This window comes from Micropterus salmoides, unplaced genomic scaffold, assembly GCF_014851395.1.
Source record: "Micropterus salmoides isolate LMB-PRFRI ecotype aquatic unplaced genomic scaffold, ASM1485139v1 Ms_hic_scaffold_10, whole genome shotgun sequence".
In the NCBI taxonomy this organism is placed as follows: domain Eukaryota; kingdom Metazoa; phylum Chordata; class Actinopteri; order Centrarchiformes; family Centrarchidae; genus Micropterus; species Micropterus salmoides.
Genome location: NW_024040041.1, coordinates 8,313,707 through 8,332,510, shown reverse-complemented (window position 1 = coordinate 8,332,510; position 18,804 = coordinate 8,313,707). Strand labels below are relative to the sequence as shown.

The window sequence follows — 18,804 nt, the reverse complement described above, 5'->3', positions numbered from 1 at the left end:
TGAAGGGATCTGTGAGGGGGGGAAAGACTTCTTACTGGCCTGTGTGCCAAAAAAGTGAATTTTTTTGATGTGTGAGCTAAAAGATAATTACAGATGAAGCCTATCTGTGTAAGTTATTTTCTGAAATCTGGGGTTTCTGGCCTGCAGAACAGACTCAGCCACACCGGTCTCACAAATTACTATTTTTCCACTGACAAATTCACTTGTGGTGTTTAGTTTTGAGTTTTCTTCTGAGTGGGATGGTTCTCTCTTATTAACCATGGGAGAGTGAGAGAGATGTCCCCATAATCTGACAAACCAGAAGAGCAACATAGAGCTGTGATGATCTGCAGCCATAATTACCCTTCCAAAGAATATTAATCCAAACCGACTAGCCAACATTTTCACAGCAGCCTAGCTGAACCTCAGGGCAAACTGATAAGGTGAGCATCTCACTTTCTTCCTCGTCTGTTGCAATGAAAAACGCAAACATATAATTTGTCACCGAGCTCTAATTCCTCTTGAGGGCAAATTCAAAAACAAAACTCAAGGGGTCAGGCGGAGGAGGGAAGAAAAACGTTGAAGGGCAAACACTGAAGACCAACCCACTACATGTTGAGTCCTGCCCTGCTCTGTTCCCACACTCACATGTCGCTGCGCAGCACTGAACGACTGAGCCCGTGTCCTCCTCTCCGGCCGTGGGATAGCTCCTTCTGCTGCTGCTGCTGCTGCTGCTGCTGCTGGAGCTTCACTGGATATTCACACGTTTTTACTGGTGCGTAGAAAAGTTTCGTTTTTAGTATGTTGGACCGATAAGATGCATAGAGAGGCGTGAAATGCGTCTGTGCTGCTCGTTAATACATTTTTAGTGACTTTGTTGTAGTGGATCATGTATCCCAACTCTTACTGTGTCTTTAAGCAGTTTGTTTTACTGTTTCTGCTACATGCCAAATAAAAGTGGATATTTATGAAAAGAAATGATTAACCAATAGGCTCATATGTCTGTAAGAGTTCAGTTTATACTATACATATACTTGTATATTTGGATAGATGCGTATTTACGCATAAATGAAAAATACATAGTTAGATATTTATAAGGTCCAGTATGTTTAATACTGTAGCCTATGTATGTTGGTTTAAATAAAGTCAGGCAGAAAAACACTGCCGCTAAGGTCAATAGATAAAATGTCCTATTTTGAATGTGTTTTCTCAGTTTACTCCCAATGAAGCCTGGACCCCCTTTTTGTCCTAGAAGTTCTTACTGCAGTGGTCATGTTCCATATAGTATATTATCGCTGTTATGTGCAATCATCTTTATGTATTCTGGATATCGGATATGGTTTCTAAATTAATTGAATAAGCTAATCTATTTCCCTGTCTTTAATTATCGTGCTTATTTTCTGGTATCAGTACTAACTTTGCTTCCCTCTTTTTTAATGCAGGCTGGCTCTGATCGCCTCCTAGTGCGCAGCCCAGGCACTGAAAGAATTTTATTTTGGGAGGAAAAATTCTCAAACCACAGGATATCCTATTTGACAGCATCAAAACCATCATTTTTCCCCCTGCCTACAACAGCTGACTGCTTCTGTCTTTTCAACCCCAAAGAAAGAAATGCCCAACCGGAGGACTTTATGACACCTAATCTGTGGATCTAATTATAAAAACAGAAAAGCTGAAGAAAAGGGAAAGCACTTATGGAAGCACCAACAATGGCCACAGAGTCCTCCTCCACAGCAAAACTACTTCATATGTTTAGTGAGTACCAGAGCAATGCAGTCATCTTAGAGCACTACAACTACACAGGCAAACTGAATGAGAACAAGTACAAGGCAGGACTCAAACCAGAGGCCATAGCTTTCCTGCTGGTCTGCCTGCTTATAGTGGTAGAAAACGCTGTGGTGCTACTGGCTATATGGAAGAACAAGAAGTTCCATGTGCCCATGTACTACTTACTGGGCAACTTGACTCTCTCTGACCTGCTCGCAGGTTTCACCTACATGGTGAACATCATAATGTCTGGCGCCAAAACATTAAACATGACCCCGGTGCTGTGGTTCCTGAGGGAGGGGGGTGTGTTCATCATGCTGGCCGCCTCGGTCATCAGCCTGCTGGCCATCGCCATAGAGCGCCATGTCACTATGGTGAGGATGAAGCCGTACCAGGGGGACAAACAGGGACGGATGTTTGCTCTGATTGGAGCAAGCTGGGTGCTGTCTGTGTTCCTGGGCATCCTGCCTGTCCTGGGCTGGAACTGTTTAGGACAGCTGGACCAGTGCTCCACAGTCCTCCCGCTCTACGCCAAGAGTTACATCCTCTTCTGCATCACTGTCTTCAGCGGCATCCTCATGTCCATTGTGGTGTTGTATGTCCGCATCTTCCGCATCGTCAAGTCCAACACCCAGCGCCTCGCTTCGGTTCCACAGCGCAAAGGCCTCTACCGCAAGTCCCAGAAGTACATGGCCCTGCTGAAGACAGTCACCATAGTCCTGGGAGTCTTCATCGCATGCTGGTTGCCCCTCTTCATCCTCCTGCTGCTGGACTTCTGCTGCCCAGCCAAAAGCTGCGAGGTGCTCCTTAAGGCAGACTATTTCCTGGGCATCGCTATGTTCAACTCCCTTCTTAACCCCATCATCTACACCCTGACCAGTAAGGACATGAGGAAGGCCATCCTCAGGCTCCTCTGCCGACACTGCCTCATAACAAAGGACGGACAGGTGAAGAAGATCGGGATGCCCTTCCTGGACTGCAGCACCAGTAAGACTGATGCAGCCTCTCACAGACTGGAGGGTCTGGAGACGACAGTGTCCTCCGGTAACTGTACACCCTCTACAATCAAAGCCATTTACCCCAGGATGTTGAAAACATGACACAGAGGCTCACACTTAACACTGAGAGCAAGTATTCAAATTAAGACCACTGTTAGGGCGTATCTCTGATCTGAGCTGCATTTGTGGTCCGGTGGAGCAAACAGGATATGAAGTTTTGTGTTGCACTCTGTCTGACTTTTGGTATTAATCCTCATGGACAGAAAAAGCTCAATGTATGTGATAATTGTCCAAATTGGGAGAAAAACATGAACTTTTTCAATCTTCTGTGCATATTTGCTTTAACAGTTTATTCATGAAAAACAGAAATTGAAAGTTTCTTGTAAAGTATTACATTACATTTGTCTTTCAGACACTTAAAACCAGTATTTGTCTGAGGTTATTTCCTCTGCGGAAAAAAATGCCATTTCATTTTATGGGCATTTGCTTTTGCACATAAGACAAAATCAAAGAATGTGTGCAGACATTTCACATAAACACAGCCAATTATGCTGTACATCAGATAGACCGGGGGATAAGGCTCAAGCACGACGAGATTTATCTTTATCTCCTCTCCCTGTGTAGCATATAATGATATGTTGTTAACACCGAGCATCCACACCCAAAGTCTGCTGCCAAACCATGTAATTTCTGCCATATGAGTTTTGGTCAGCAGCAAAGCTGGGTAGAGGTCCCCTCGGCAGAGATCAGAGGCTCAGCAGCCCAGAGACGCACTGAACACGTCATATGGAGGGTTGTGCTCAGCGGCTTGCAGCTTTGGAGGTCCCTTCGACATATGTAGCGACACATGATGAATGACTAAAAGCAATAAAGCTGACAGTGGAGGTTTGTTGATGCCTTCTTGGTTTAACAAACTAGAATATCGCTGTGATATGCTATAGCTTGTGGACAAAAATGAGTATTTTAAGCGTTCTTGTTGGAGAAAGATCCCCATGAAATGAATCTATGACAACCCAGACAACAGACTGTGTGGGCTTCAAAGGGGAATTTCATTGTGGTCATAGTGACATTTTGCCAATTGTAATATTGTACATAAATGTAAAAAGAAAACAAATCTATTTACTGATTTTTTTTTTTGGTATACTTTCTAAATGCTTTTTCTGAGCTTATCAAAGCAGCATTTTGTATTGTAAAAACATCACTTAAGTTATGATGCCACTTTTATATGTGCACTGAATAAAACATATGTGAATGATGTTTAAATGGAGGTTTGTACATCCTTTACTCACGCGAGTCATCCGATTCTGAGCTTTCAGTAAAGTTGGAGGGTTTCAGATCTCACTGATCATCACCTGTCATGCGCATTACTGCTAAACAATATACGTGTTGTTATACACGCAAACACAGTAAGATAAACTACAGACAAATTACATTCAAATATATTAACTCTGAAAATGTCAAAAATATATGATTTCTACATATTAAGAAGAGATTATTCCACACTAGTTTTATCTAATGAAGTCTCAATAATTGGTTGCTGATATGAAACAAAATGCTTTGCAAATACTGACACTGAGTTATTGGTATTTTATTCAGTTTTTCTTAACATTTTATACCATTATATACCTTACAGATGTTTATAATCAAAAGAACACTAGTTAACAGCAAGTTAAGCATTAAAAGTGAACCTAGTAAAACCCAAGTGAAAATTAGTTGTGCTTCTTTCGGACGTTGGATAGAACACTGAACACTGAACAGTGCAAACTGAAACCTCGACAGCTTATAGGTAACTTCAACGCCATAGCAATGAAAGTCAATATACAGATAGGGGCTCAATGTTGCCTTAGAACGCCCATCTCCATGCAAACCACGTGTTAACCACTTGATATCATGTGTGCCTGAAGAATAGATGAAGTTGCAGAAACAAGCTAGTGAAGCCGATCCTCTGTTTACCGTAAGGAAACCACATATTGGTGCACAATTCTTCCAAGTTATGGTACGTGTGATTATAAGCCTCGCCAACACAGAACGTCATCCTGCCCACTCTTAACCACTCACCATGCTGCAGTGGTACACAATCATAGCTTAACTCCCTTTTCAAAGAAGGAAAAGGTTTCAGTTCTCAGTAAAGCAGGTGGGTAAATAATAATACACATGCAGAAACACATCGTGGGCACCATCAGTGTTGCCTGGATAGAAGTTTCCAGCATCTTGTTCTCATTACTTAAATTATGCCACTTATTTTTGCTGTTTCACCGCCATCATGGCTAGATTTTCACAAATTAAAGGGAGATGGATTTCATGGTTTCATTTGGTACAGCTGCACTTACAGATGCCAGTGACAATAACGTTTTGGCAGAGGTTGTTTTCTAAATTAATCAGATTAACAGAGAACAATGCCAAACAATATTAAGTGTTAACCTGTAATCAACAATGTTACTTTTACAGAGTGTCTATTACTCAACTAAATTCAACACAATAAAAGCCATTATGATCTGATTATATCTCCACATATTTGTGATAGGGGTTAAAAATAAACCACAGCCATGTTGTACTTATCTTTTGTCAATTTTATATGTATGATTCTTGACCTGCAGTACTTGCTCTACCATTATCTTTCTTATATTTTTCTACCTGCTATGTTAATTGTTAAGCACCAAAGCAAAATCACTGTATGTACAAACTTACTTGGCAATAAAGCAGATTCTGATCTTCGGGAACTTTAGAATAACCATTAAGCTGAGTCAGTTGTCACCACATGTTGCAACCGACAGTGCAGCTAGTTAGTTAGCAAGCAGGCAGAGAAGCTGAAACAGTTTAAGTAATGAAACAAATGGTTGAAATAGATGGTTAAAAGTAAGGGTAAACAATTGAAATCAAAGTAATGAATGAAAGTAATGTTGCTGAAAGTAATGTTCACTTTTGGTACATGACATGTGGTGTTGGTGAAGGGTTATTGAGTTTATATGGCTGGGAACCACTAGCCTAAACTTTAGTAAACTAGTCTGACTAATCCACCTACATGCCTCCTCTAAATATTTCACTTCTCAGCAAATGTATTTTGCTCAGTTGTCATCATGTAACCCAAGTATGAAACTCTAACGAAACCAATATTTGAAAAACGGCATAAAGAGTATCTCTCTCGATCTCATCTGAGTGTGTGTGGGTTCAAAGGAAAGAAGCCATTTACACATCAACTCATTCAAATAGTTCTGCAGCGACATCTAGTGGTCAACACCCTCTCCATCCTCGTCTAACGCTACAAAATGTTCTGATGAATCCATTTTGCTGAAATACAATTAGAGACTGAAACTACTGGATCACAGGTCTGAGATATTTAATTTTTAAAACCAATCTAAATGCTGTATAGAACATAAAACAAATAAATGTACAGACAAACAAAAATAATGTACACAACATTTCTGTCACCACCGTCCTTCAGCTACCATTTAGTGCTGACGAAGGCCCACAGCTGGTCGCTTACGTCACTCCGAGGTCGCTCAGATGTGTCAATGTTGATGGGAGTCGCCAGGTCCGCACCATAGTGCACTGCAGGAGAAGAAAACAGATTGACAATCTGAAGCCATGTTAACAGACTCACATGCAATGACGCTACACACAAAATAATAAACAGAAAACAAAGCTGTACCTCCTTTTAAGATGTTCGGCTGCGTGTCATATTCCCACTTGATCTTGGTTACTAGGTAGTACACCTGAGCCACATACCTGTTGAGGGAAGATTAAAAACAAAAATCAGAAAATACATCAAAATACTTATGACTCTCAAACGTGACAGCAGTCACATGAGAACAGCGCAGGGGAGCGAAACAGACTACTGCAAAGGTAACTTGAGGATTTAAATGTGAAATTCTGTCCTTGGAGGAGCAGTGCATCGCTGTCTGGGAGTCTATTAAATCCTGTGCTTGAAAGTTTCCTTTCTGCTCAAATTTCAACAATGCGTGAAGAGATGACAGCATCAGCTTTATGGACGCAGTTAGTGGTAGCCACTGCAATCAGGGTGTGAATGGGGTGAATGTGACTTGTAGTGTAAAGCTGAGTGGTGGAAGACAAGAAAGGCACTATCTATAAGTCAGTCCATTTACCGTACCATTTAACGTTTGTTTTTGTTATATTTTCTTCAATAGTTCTGCCTATTAAATGTCAGAAATGAATTACAAATTCTCATTATAAATTAGGCCAGAGCCCAAGGTGATGTCTTCAAATGTCTTGTTTTGTCTGACTGTGATATTCACTTTATTATATAAAAAAATCATCACATTTAAAAAGCTTAAACCATTTTTTCCTTTAAAAATGACTGAAATTACTCATCAGTTATCAAAACAATTGCCAATTAACTTTGTGCAACAAAGCAAATCTGTATAAGTAAACTATAACCTGTGCAATACAGGTCTCTGAACGACTTCATAGATATAACCTTCAGCAAGACAGTATCAATTATTGGGCCATGGTATTGGATTACATTGCATTATATACACTATACAGTGTTCATGTTATATACAGTAACATCCCCCCTGTACACATCTCCATTCAGATTACATAATTAATACAATATTTCTTTTCAAACTGAGATCTGCACTAAAATGTCTATTATCCAGAAAGTAATGCAGTCCATTTTCACAGTGAGTATGTGGTGACTGAAGGTAGCAACTGCAGCAGGATATTTTCTTGGACAAAGGACCCTTTGATTACTCAGTTTTCTAGACTCACACTGCTGAAGGGATGACCTCTGTGGTGTCTTCATCCACCTCGCTCTGAAGATTCTGAAGCTCGTGTTCGGTGTTTCTCAGACTCTCAAACTCTCTCCGTAGAAGTCTGGAGGAGGATTAAGGATGCAAATAAAATAAAAAAAAAGGTAAAAGGCAAGACAGGATTCATTTTCAATGGCAAACGCAGACATATAAAAAGATACTGTAGTTCTGAGTCTGTGATCTGGCTCTTGGCTGTGCACTGCCTCAGCTGTTCATGCAGGCCCTCCAGGTCCTTTTCCCTTTGATGCTTCTCCTCTTCAAAGTCGAGCAGCCTCTGGCCCACACTCTCCTCAATCTGAGCCATATCTGGGGATGGAGGACAGTGACAAAGAGATGACAAAGGAGTAAGAGGGAACATTGAAGATGGATGCTTAAATGTAACCTGGCTAATTGGTGCTGAAATTCTATTAGACTCAGAACTCAGAACTCAGGACAGGCACACAGACACAGTTTATACTGTAGATATCCAATTCATCTTTATGTGACAGTGAATAATAGAACATTGACAGCTGAAAAACAATAGATGATTAAATGTCTGATTACTTGCCTTTTAAAATCTGTGTAACAATCTTTTTAGTTTCTACATGTTGGTCAAAGAGATTCTGATGTTCATCCTTCACTTGTCGGAGTTTCTCAGGCTGGCTGCTGTTGATGAAGGACACCAACACTTCCCCCGTCTCCTCCAAATCTTGAAATTTATGACCTTGAGCCATGGCGGTGACACTGACCGGCTAGAAAGCACAAAACAGAAGAGAGTGAGGTCATCAAAGCGTGTTAAGCTTCACTTTATCAACAACACTAAACAACCAGATAATATAAACCACCTCCTTCTCCAGTGGTGGAAGGAATAGATGAGTTACTTCAGTTGAAAGGGCAATATTACAGTGTAATGATACTCCATAACATGTTAGTGTAAAATGTTACTCAACTGCATCTGCAGTCAATTGTTCTTTATTGAACTCGATAAAAAAAAAGTAACATTTTAAGTGAAGTGTTTACTTTTTGATTTAATCTTAATGTACTGAACCTACACTCACCGGCCACTTTATTAGGTACACCTGTTTAATTGCTTGTTAACACAAATAGCCAATCACATAGCAGCAACGCAATGCATTTAGGCATGTCGACGTGGTGAAGACAACTTGCTGAAGTTCAAACCGAGCATCAGAGTGGGGAATAAAGGGGATTTAAGTGACTTTGAACGTGGCATGGTTGTTGGTGCCAGTTGGGCTGGTCTGAGTATTTCTGAAACTGCTGATCTACTGGGATTTTAATGCTCAACATCTCATAAATCCTAATGTACATAAAACATATGACTTAGACGTAAAGAGACATAAAGCAGTGCGAAAAAACTTCAGATTTGTGCTGGATAGTAAGGGATTAATACACGAAACAGGTTTACAAAGAATGGTCCGAAAAAGAGAAAATATCCAGTGAGCGGCAGTTTTGGGGACAAAAATGCCTTGTTGATATCAGAGGTCAGAGGAGAATGGGCAGACTGGTTTGAGATGACAAAAAGGCAACAGTAACTCAAATAACCACTAGTTACAGCCAAGGTATGAAGAATACCATCTCTGAACGCACAACACATTGAATCTTGAAGCAGATGGGCTACAGCAGCAGAAGGCCACACAGGGTGCCCCTCCTGTCAGCTAAGAACAGGAAACTGAGGCTATAATTCACACAGGCTCACAAAAATTGGACAATAGAAGATTGGAAAAACGTTGCCTGGTCTGATGAGTCTCGATTTCAGCTGCAACATTCAGATGGTTTCAGAGTTTGGCGTAAACAACATGAAAGCATGGATCCATCCTGCCTCGTGTTCGGGCTGCTGGTAGTGGTTGTGTAATGGTGTGGGTCACACTTAATAGCTTGAGCATCGTTGTAACGCGACAGCCTGCCTGAATATTGTTGCTGACCATGTCCATCTCACAGTGTACCCATCTTCTGATGGCTACTTTCAGCAGGACAATGCACCATGTCTTAAAGCTCAAATCATCTCAAACTGGTTTCTTGAACATGACAATGAGTTCACTGCACTCCAACGGCCTCCAGAATCACCAGATCTCAATCCAGAAGAGCCTGACCTTTAGGATGTGGTGGAACAGGAGATTTGCATTGTGGATGTGCAGCTGACAAATCTGTAGCAACTTTGTGATGCCATCATGTCAATATGAACCAATGTCTCTGAACACCTTGAAATAATACATAGTAATATTTATAAAATCAAGTTAGAAATGATATATTCAGCTCTTAGATAAATGCAGCCGAGCCAAATTATGAACTTCATCTGTTTTTAAGTGAAGAGGAACAGAAGTAACGTTAACATAAAAATATCGCTACCAGTGCCATAAAACTGCACTTGAGAAACTACTCAAGACCCACCAGTCAAAGAAACATAGGGTAGTTGACAGGTAAAACTCTTGGCTAAACGTAGCCCTCGCTGTGTTGTTTCTGTTGTCCTGTTTACAACACGGTTACACAAAAAGTGTAAACGTTAGTTTCAAGTGGCTAAATAAACTATGACAAAATGATAGTAACAACAGCGCAAGTTACAAGCTATATTACCGACTCTATACCTAACTAGTAAGCTCAACGTTTATGGAGACAAAAATAAGCTCGTTTTTGTTAAAAGAGAAGCAGAAAACTTACCGTGCAACTCTTTTTCCAGGATTCAAATTCAGACCGTGAGCGCGCCTCTTCTTCTTCTTCTTCTTCTGTGGTCATTGGCGGATTTCGAGCAGCCTCTCACGTGCATACCGCCACCTGCTGACATGGTTCATGTGGTACCAGACAAAACAGACTCAACGGATTTTTCTAGGTTTATGAAGTAAGGCGAAACAGCCCTTCTTGTCTCATGTGTCTGTTGCCCTTTTCTCATCCACACTCAATCTCTATTTTGTTCCGACTTCAAGCTTTTTTGGTACATTTCCTAATTAGAGGAAAATAGGGAGAAATGCTCCTTTAAACACTTCTGTGGTTTCATTATGTATAGTATAACCATAGACTGAAAACGCATAAACCAATCCAGTTTATATGATCTACAAGTTACTGGCTTTTAAATAGAGATCAAGCAATGAAGCATACAATACAATAACTGCATAAGAATCTCTTTTTAGAGGCCATGTATTTTTCAGCCACATTGACATCTACCTTTTAAGGCTAACATTTCTATATTTTAAAGCGATGTATCCATAAATTATGGGTTATACTCTTGATGCTAAATGTAGCAGTTGCAAACAAGCCAGCAGTACCATTATTAGTTTGTTTCCCCTTCCAGGGAAGTGATGTAATCTCTTAGGGTGAACCACCATGTCTTTTGACATTTAATATACTTTCCTTTAAATTTGGTAGCATGCTGAATATCCTACCAGTTTTAATATATTAAGCACTAGATTAAGATACAGATGAATGAAACTTATTCAATCAACTGAAATGTTTAATGTAGGCCAGACACACGTGCAGTTAAGGTATTTTATCCACACAAATTTATTTCTGCACTGAAATCAAACTAAAAATACAGAGTTCCTGATCTGCTTTACTACTTGAGTCCACACATAGCATGTACTGTCCCGAGTGTATGCTTTCATCTATCTGGTTCAAACTGTTATATACAGTTCACATCTGTTTGAATATGTTGTGGAAGGATGTGTTCAGTTATTGTGCCTATAAATTTAGTTAGAAGTGACCTTAAAAAAACTGAATGTTATTTTTTTTGCAAAATCTAAGCACAATATGTAGCGAGAAGTATTCAATTTCCTATCAACCCCATAATCTTAATACTCAGTATAAACATTTACAGGTAAAATTCAAAATGTGAGGCCATTTAAAACATTGTCTACATCAAAAAGGGGTCAATGTGAGGCAATAAAACACTGAGATGAACTCATATTGTAATTTATACCACTGAAAAAAAAAAACAACCAACAGATTGTACTGCAGTTATCTAAGCTGGTGGCTCAGTGCCAGGCATTAATCACTCCTTGTTTTTCTGCTTCCCCTTCTCCTGTGATTTTCGTTTCTGCCTGCCGAGCTGTCTGAAGAACAGTCTCTTGGGGTTCAGACCATAGGCCTTCAGTCTCTGTCTACTGAACTCCCGGCCGCCGATTTTCACCCCGAGGGATCCTGACACGAGGCGTCCTCCTGAAGGATTGCGCTTCTTCTTGGACCATTTCGGCCTCTCAGTCCTGTTTGTCACCGCAGCCTTTTCTGCTGCCGCCTCAGCCGTAACCACTGTCTGGGGCTGCTCTTCCTGCTTCATCTTCTTGGGTATCAGAAAATCTTCCTCGTCCCCTGCCTCTCTGAGATCTTGGCCGAGTGCGTCTTCTGTAGACTCCATAATGGAAGCGGCATCACCATGCTCTGCTCCTGTGTCTTGTTTGTCAGCGTTCTTCAGACGATCTCTTCGTTTCTTCCCCACCTTGGTCTTATACTCTGTCCCCTCTTTATCTTCCCTGTAGATTAAATTCAGATAAATATGGTTACACACTGCTACAGTAATAGGGGCTTATCAGTCCAGCAGATGTGTGCACTGTGTTACTTACTCATATACAGAGCTCAGGATTTCTCTTTTCTTCTTTTCATTCTGAGCCTTGATTTTATAGTTCTTCAAGTCACTCATCTCTTCCTTGTCCGACCTGAGAACAAGAAAATTATCAAAGTGTAGGAAATTCTGACACGACAGGTGTAACACTTTAACATGAAGGACAGAGCCAGTACCTGAACATGCACGTCTTCTTCAGAGAGCACCAGTGGTTCAGCTCCTTATCATTAGCATTTAAAATCTAAAAAGAACCAGAATCTTCATTAGTTCAAAACAACTGTTATCACATTTGGCCCATTTTTGCCTGGAGTAGACTAAAGTGTTTAAGCAAACACATTTCACATTTGTTGCTGCTGCTTTAGCTAGTCACTGTGTGGTCTGCTCAGAGAGAAGATTAAACTGAGATCATTCTCTGGTCAGAGCTCTCCCCGGAGGAAAAGCAATACCAGATCAGTCACCTCAAGACTCATCACTGCAGCATTATTAACCAACGTCCACTCAGCCCAAACAGCCATTTTCTCAGTTAAACTGTATAACTGACCATTTGCTAAACCCCTCCCCCAGAAAAGCAATTGTCCAATCATAGCTTCACAACCTTAACAGGGCATGGAAGGTCTGAGACGCTTTGGGTTTATCTCTTATATACAGTCTATGGTTAATCGCCAAGATTCAGTGAGAAAGGAAAGTATGACAGGAGTAACAACTGTAACAAGAGGAGGGGCGGCGGGATTTAGTGAACAGTTCATTATTTGGAGTTTGAGTGCTGCCGTTCTCACCTCATCAGTGGTCAGGCCGAAGTCGTTGGGTAAGACCTGCCTATAGCGGAACCTGCATGGGAGGTCATCTATGATGTCCTCATAGTCCAGTTTATAGTACTCATCCAAGTACTGCTCAAAGCTTTTCTCCTCTAAGACAAACAGCCTGCAGTTAGAGAACTATGACACTGCACATCAGGATTGCCAGGACAGTTATTTTTCCAACAGCAGGTTTACTGACACTTACGTGGATCAAAGACTGGCTTGTTTTTGGTGATGACCTCTGCAAAGTGAGACTTTTTTCTCTTTTTGCCCATTTGTGGCATATCCTCTTTCTTCATCCTCTTTTTCTTCTTGGAGGCGGTCTGCTGGTTGGGGTCATAGTCTGCATCCATCTGTTTCAACAGTATGACTTTTGGTGAGGGAGTCTCTTTACAAGTACAAAATCTAACAAAAGATCCAGCCGATCTCTGCACCCTGCAGAAGATAAAATGCTTTTGGTAAAAATGAGTCAACTAACAATGAAGTTCTCATCGTCGCAGTGTGGCCCAGAGGCGTCATACTCCTCTCCATCATACTCTCCTTCCTCTTCACCGTAGTCCTCTTGTTCCTCTCCTGTCCATGTGTCCCAGTTCCAGTGTTCTGTCACGCACACACACAAAGCCATGATTAACTTCCAACTGTATGTTACATTAATGCAATGAACTCATTTTCTTTCAAACTTGGCCGTCTACCCCTTGGAAGTGAAACACACACACACACACACACACAGATTGTTGTTCTTGTTATGATTATTCAAATCCTCTGCATGATTCTTTGCAAACTTCAAGACGATACTTCTAAACGACTAAATCTACATGAGGTTTGGATATCCTTTAAGTTGTCCTTAAGTGCCATCTGCAGCAGGCTGAAGGGGATGGAATTACTACTGCGTTCAAAAGAAACATGAAGGTTACAAGAAAACAGACTTACCTTCAAGTTCTTCATCATCAAACTGAGGCTTCTCTTCTTCTTCATTTCCATAGTATTCATCTCCAAAGAATTTCTACAAACAAGAAAAAACAAAATGTCACTGATGAGGAGTCTAAATGCTACTAGAAAAAGAACAACTGAGTGTGCTCTCTTGGTAAAGGACAGGTAGTAGTAGCTTTATCAACCAACAGGTATGTTGGCTGGGGTAAGCAGAACCTCAACTTATCCACACTAACCTTCCTGAGAATTAGCCAAACACAGTGCACCTGTGTGAGTTGGGTGGTCTTGCGCTAAATCAACTTCAATTATCATTGCTGTGGTGAAAGAAGGGAACAGCCCTAAGCCAACACGCCTCTCAGACAAACTGATGCGCACAAGTGTGCACATATTCCTGACAAGTCTAATTAGCCAAACACAATACACCCGTGTGAGCTGGAGACAGATGGAGGCAGCCGTCATTCAGACATTAATTGGCCCAAGTGTTTAAATTAAACAACAACTGTTGCTGGCTGATTTTAAAAGCTGTTCATTTTCATTAGCTTTTAGCTTTTTTGATTTTATTAGCTAATTAAGCTAACAATACCTTCATGATTTGATTGAAAATGCATCTCCAGCTGGCTTTTTAATGTTTCAGGCTGACTTGTTTTCAAAGCAGAACCATGTAAAAGAGTTGTTAAATATTCCCTTGCTGGCTCCACACATATCACACTAAATCTAAATGTCCCAGGGGAAAAGTCAGCATCCTCATCAGTTGATGACCCATGCTGACAAAATGGAAACATCTTTGTTCTTGTTTTGAAGTGGAGAGCTAGTAAATCTAAAGTACTTAAATACAGTTAACCAAGATGTAAGATTTATACTTTTCTATGTGTCACTTTTACTGTTACAAGAGGAAATGCTTTTAGGACTTGGACTAACAGATGTGTTTGGCATATGTTAACGCTATCTTGGGTAACATTGGGCTGAGGTCGCGTCACTGTTTACACTGCCTGTACGAAGGGAGTTCAATCTACTCAGAGTTAACTCAGGGTTCACAAACTCTGACCGCCTACACTGGAGTTAAACGGTACTACGAAGGTGGATAAGATTGGTTGGTTAGTTGAGTCCATGTTAACTTAATTGGAGTTGGTGCGCGTTCGCATAAAAGGGATGTGTTCGACCATGCAGAGTTTTTCCACAACAGTTTAGTGATGCAGCGTTAATTGCCATGGAAACAGACCTCTGGTAACACCTACCCATCTTTCGTAGTACGGGTTAATCGGGAAGTTACACCCGACGTCACAGAGTTACCTGGACAAGCCATTACCCCGCTTCATAGTACAGGCCACAGGACAGCGCCGTTAACGTTAACCTAAACTCATGATTGCATCCAGGACCCCGGCTTTCACACAGTGGCTCTGTAGTCCTAAACAGGGCTTTCTTCCTGATGTATACTGTAATTATATGGGCTTTGGACGTAACACAGGGTAGCTAGTTAGCCGGACATGCAAACGATTGTAGTTTACTTTGAGGCAGACACACACAATTCATGATACTTTTGCTCTTGTGTTTTGAGTTTTCTAAAGGCAAAAACAGTATTACAGCAGCCTCAAAATCTTTTAAATTCAGAGTGTCTATTACTGCAGCTCCATGGACCCTGCTCCAACAAAGCTCGACAGGCCAGGGCCCTGTTTTAGTGAAAACTCTGAGTATGTTGAGCATGTTGAGAGATGAGGGGGAAAATCTCTGGGTTTTCTGTTTCAGAGACTGAGATCAGATAAACCTTCGAGCAAAAACCCTTGCAACTGATGCTGTGAAGCTAACCTCCTCGGGAGCAAGATTTTTTTTAATGTAAAAAAGTGTTTAAAAAAGTAAGTTTGAACCTACAGACACATTTTCCACTGCAAAAAAAAAATTGCGATTCCTGGCCTATAACATGATAATCACTGATTTGCGGTGGGGGTTTAGCTATCTGTCAATAAAGTGAGCATGCAAACACACATTCATGCAGAAAAACTGAGACTGTGTGTGTGTGTGTGCACGCACCCACCTGCATGAGCTGGTCGTGCTGTTGTGGATCAAATTCTCCCTCCAGGTCGACTTCACTAAAAGCGAGCTGCTCGTTGCCCGTCAGCTCCTGAAGCCTCTTCAGCTTCTCCATGATCTCATTTCGCTTCAAGTTCTTCAGCTGCTTCAGCTGCTCCTGCTTCTGTGCTTTCTCCTGAAAGAGGAGTTGGGAAAAGGGAGCAAAGGCAAAGCAGAGACATTGGGAGAAGGTTGTTTAACATGAGCTAATGAATGAAGGCATACTATGATTTAATTCGGAGACCAAGAGAGAGCACAGGTGATTACTGAGGGATAAGGTGTGGTTAGGTTACTTTTTTCCCCCCTCATGATACACACCTTTTCCTTTCTTTCTTTCACTTCCTGCCTTTTGCGTTTTCTGCTGTCGTCTTTGGAGCGCACCGACGTCGCGATGCTGCGGGGGTAGGTCTTGATCTGCTGAGCATCGGGCTCTTCAAAGCGGAAGTTGTAGCTTCTCTCAAACTCTGCCTGCCGCTCCAAGAAAGTCTCCCCTTCCTCTTCAGAGTCCTCCACGTCATCCTGGACCAGCTCATCGTAGGTCGGGATCCTTAATGAGTCAGGAGCATTTATTTACTTTACTTGTTGCCATTTGGCTGCATATGAGTACTTTATGTTCCCTTCACTGAACAGCTCACTAGGAAAACCAAACATCCACACAGGTGGCAACATACCGTTCGTCGTCATGATCATCATCTAGGTAGCCCTTGTTAAGGACATAGTCTCTCAGGAAACGCTCCTTCTCATCCAACTCTGGGTCATTCCAGTAGTCCCGAAGGTATTTCTGCACAAACCAGTCTGATTACTAAGCAAGTTAAACACAAGCCTTTATCTGTTTTTTTTTTTTTTACAGCCACAATGAATTGCTTTCTCACACCCTCTCCTGTATATTTCACTCACCATGTCCTTCACGTCCTCTGGACCCTCGAGCTCAGCCTGGCCTTTCAGCCATTCCACATAGTCCGCCTCTTCTTTATCCTACAAACAGATACAGAATTATTAGTAGTAAGACGTTTCTTCTGACCTGTACTGCTTTGTCTCTATTTCAAGATGGGAAGCCACTGGCGGCAGCTACTTACCTTCTCTTCCTGCGTTTTGACCCTCCTGGTCAGCAGCTCGGATCTTTCACCTCTCTCGCTGCCCTCATCGTCGTCATCATCGCTGTCCTGGATGAACTGACGGAAGCTGAAGAGAGAGGTTTTGTTTTCCATAAACAGTGTGCGAGGTATTTTGCCGGACACCGTCAGATTGTTTGAGTCTCACCTTGCCTTCAGCTCCCTCTGCTCCTGAATGTAGCTCGGAGAGGCAGCTCTCTTTGAAAGCAAACAATGATGATTAATAACCCATCTGTCATGAGTCAATCTCTTCATATTCCAGAGGGATACAAATTATTTCATAACGCGGTAACTACCTCTATTCTCTTGGCGGCAGCCTCATCATCATCATCACTGTCATCATCATCCTCATATTTGCTGTAAAATAAAAAAAAATAAATAAAAAGATCAGAGCCTGTATTCTTTAAATTGCGCCAGATGTATGCGACAATGATACCACAATGTAGGTTATATGCAAACAATGCTGCCGAAATTAATAAATTGCTGATATCTCAAACAAGAATGGAGGCACATCAGCAGCTCGCTCACCCTTCCTTTTCCAGTATCACTTTGCGCTCATAGTCCTTGAGATACATGGGCTTCACTGCGTTCTTCGAGGTTGAAGGCTTCTCCTTACTGGTGGATGCACCTGAAAGCGAGAGTCCGATCTCTTGTTAATAAACAAAAAAATTCCCCAGAGTTTGTGAAAGCAACACCGATGAGCGTGCTTAAATCACCTTCTGAGTAGAACTTGGCATCTGTCTGATAGATCTTGGGGTCTTTCTTCTTCAGCAGAGACAATGTTCTGTAAAAATCCCTTTCAACCTCAGGGTCCAGATCCTGGGGAGGGGGGGAAATGAAAAGTGAGACAACCTGTGCACGTTACTGAAACACCGTTAACTCATCTGTTATGATGGTGTGAAAGAGAAGAAGCAGCGATGCTAACCACTTCACTGTCACCAGAGCTGGACTCAGACGACTCGGAGCCACTCTCATCCTCTCGGTCTCCGTATCGGTCTTTCACTGCACAACAACACAGATATTATAAATAACACAGCGTCGTACGAAACAACTTAAAGCCTGCTAACGCTATCACGCTCCCACGCTGGATGGTTAGCCTGGGAGTTTAGCCATCGTTAGCCAGCAGTGACAACTTAACTTACGTCTCTGTAGCTCTTCTTTCTGTCGGTATTTCTCATATTTCTGCGCGAACCGGCAGTTGATTTTCAATTCCGACTTGCCTGACATGGTTTTAATAAAGGAGATACCTTTAAGCTGTAATTAAAACTACACTCTGGTGAAGGGAAGTCATTCCAGCATGTGAGAAGCTGAACCACGTGGTTTCCGGTGCACAGGACAGATTACATAAAGTGTCCATCAGGGGGCGCAGTAATGCCAATTTCCCCAAATCAAAATGTGATTTTTAGTAAATGTTGCTGCTGCTATTACTGTGACAGACAGAAGCTAATCTCTAGGTTATGTTTTTTAATTTCTAATTTTATAGGGAACAATTTTTATTCACTTATATTCAGAACATTTTTGGTAACTAACTTTGTTTTCCACTTTTAATAAAATGTTATTATTAAATGTTTTAATATGTATTTGTCTTTCATTTCTCTATTTAATATTATAATATATGATCTAGTAAATACTATGTACTAAATACTAAAATAATGATAGTGTTTAGTGACAGAAATGGGCAGTGATGAACACAAAGCTACATATAGCACAGCGACTGCAGTGACATTCAAAGGTTTGTAACTCCCAACATAACAAACACCCACATATTGGACATCTTAAGAAAGTCAACTTAGAATCGTTTTACTTTTCATTCAATTAGCAGCCAGCATACCACTGTTTCACTTG

At 41.3% G+C, this 18,804-nt stretch overlaps 3 protein-coding genes and 1 non-coding gene across 4 annotated transcripts; 1 reads left to right on the top strand and 3 right to left on the bottom strand.

The window, feature by feature from the left end:
• Positions 1-543: 543 nt before the first annotated feature.
• s1pr5a (sphingosine-1-phosphate receptor 5a) lies at positions 544-4,007 on the top strand. The gene is made up of 2 exons (XM_038694188.1): positions 544-754; positions 1,422-4,007. The coding sequence occupies exon 2, from the start codon at positions 1,674-1,676 to the stop codon at positions 2,844-2,846; it is 1,173 nt and encodes a 390-aa protein (XP_038550116.1). The 5' UTR covers positions 544-754; positions 1,422-1,673; the 3' UTR covers positions 2,847-4,007.
• A 2,050-nt stretch (positions 4,008-6,057) lies between these two features.
• spc24 (SPC24 component of NDC80 kinetochore complex) lies at positions 6,058-10,258 on the bottom strand. The gene is made up of 6 exons (XM_038694195.1): positions 10,166-10,258; positions 8,061-8,244; positions 7,675-7,819; positions 7,473-7,577; positions 6,394-6,470; positions 6,058-6,293 (listed from the first exon to the last, which is right to left on the bottom strand). Exons 1-6 carry the CDS (start codon positions 10,238-10,240, stop codon positions 6,187-6,189), a joined length of 693 nt encoding a protein of 230 aa, XP_038550123.1. The 5' UTR covers positions 10,241-10,258; the 3' UTR covers positions 6,058-6,186.
• A 676-nt stretch (positions 10,259-10,934) lies between these two features.
• On the bottom strand, positions 10,935-18,287 carry kri1 (KRI1 homolog). Its single transcript, XM_038694174.1, has 18 exons — positions 18,102-18,287; positions 17,885-17,961; positions 17,676-17,778; positions 17,488-17,587; positions 17,256-17,316; positions 17,108-17,157; positions 16,924-17,029; positions 16,745-16,822; positions 16,519-16,628; positions 16,166-16,394; positions 15,813-15,983; positions 13,784-13,856; positions 13,332-13,453; positions 13,059-13,206; positions 12,833-12,963; positions 12,233-12,297; positions 12,058-12,150; positions 10,935-11,967 (listed from the first exon to the last, which is right to left on the bottom strand). The coding sequence occupies exons 1-18, from the start codon at positions 18,184-18,186 to the stop codon at positions 11,490-11,492; spliced, it is 2,280 nt and encodes a 759-aa protein (XP_038550102.1). The 5' UTR covers positions 18,187-18,287; the 3' UTR covers positions 10,935-11,489.
• LOC119896649 lies at positions 12,435-12,534 on the bottom strand. The gene has a single exon (XR_005443266.1). It is a non-coding gene; the product is annotated as a Z30 small nucleolar RNA (small nucleolar RNA).
• Positions 18,288-18,804: the final 517 nt, after the last annotated feature.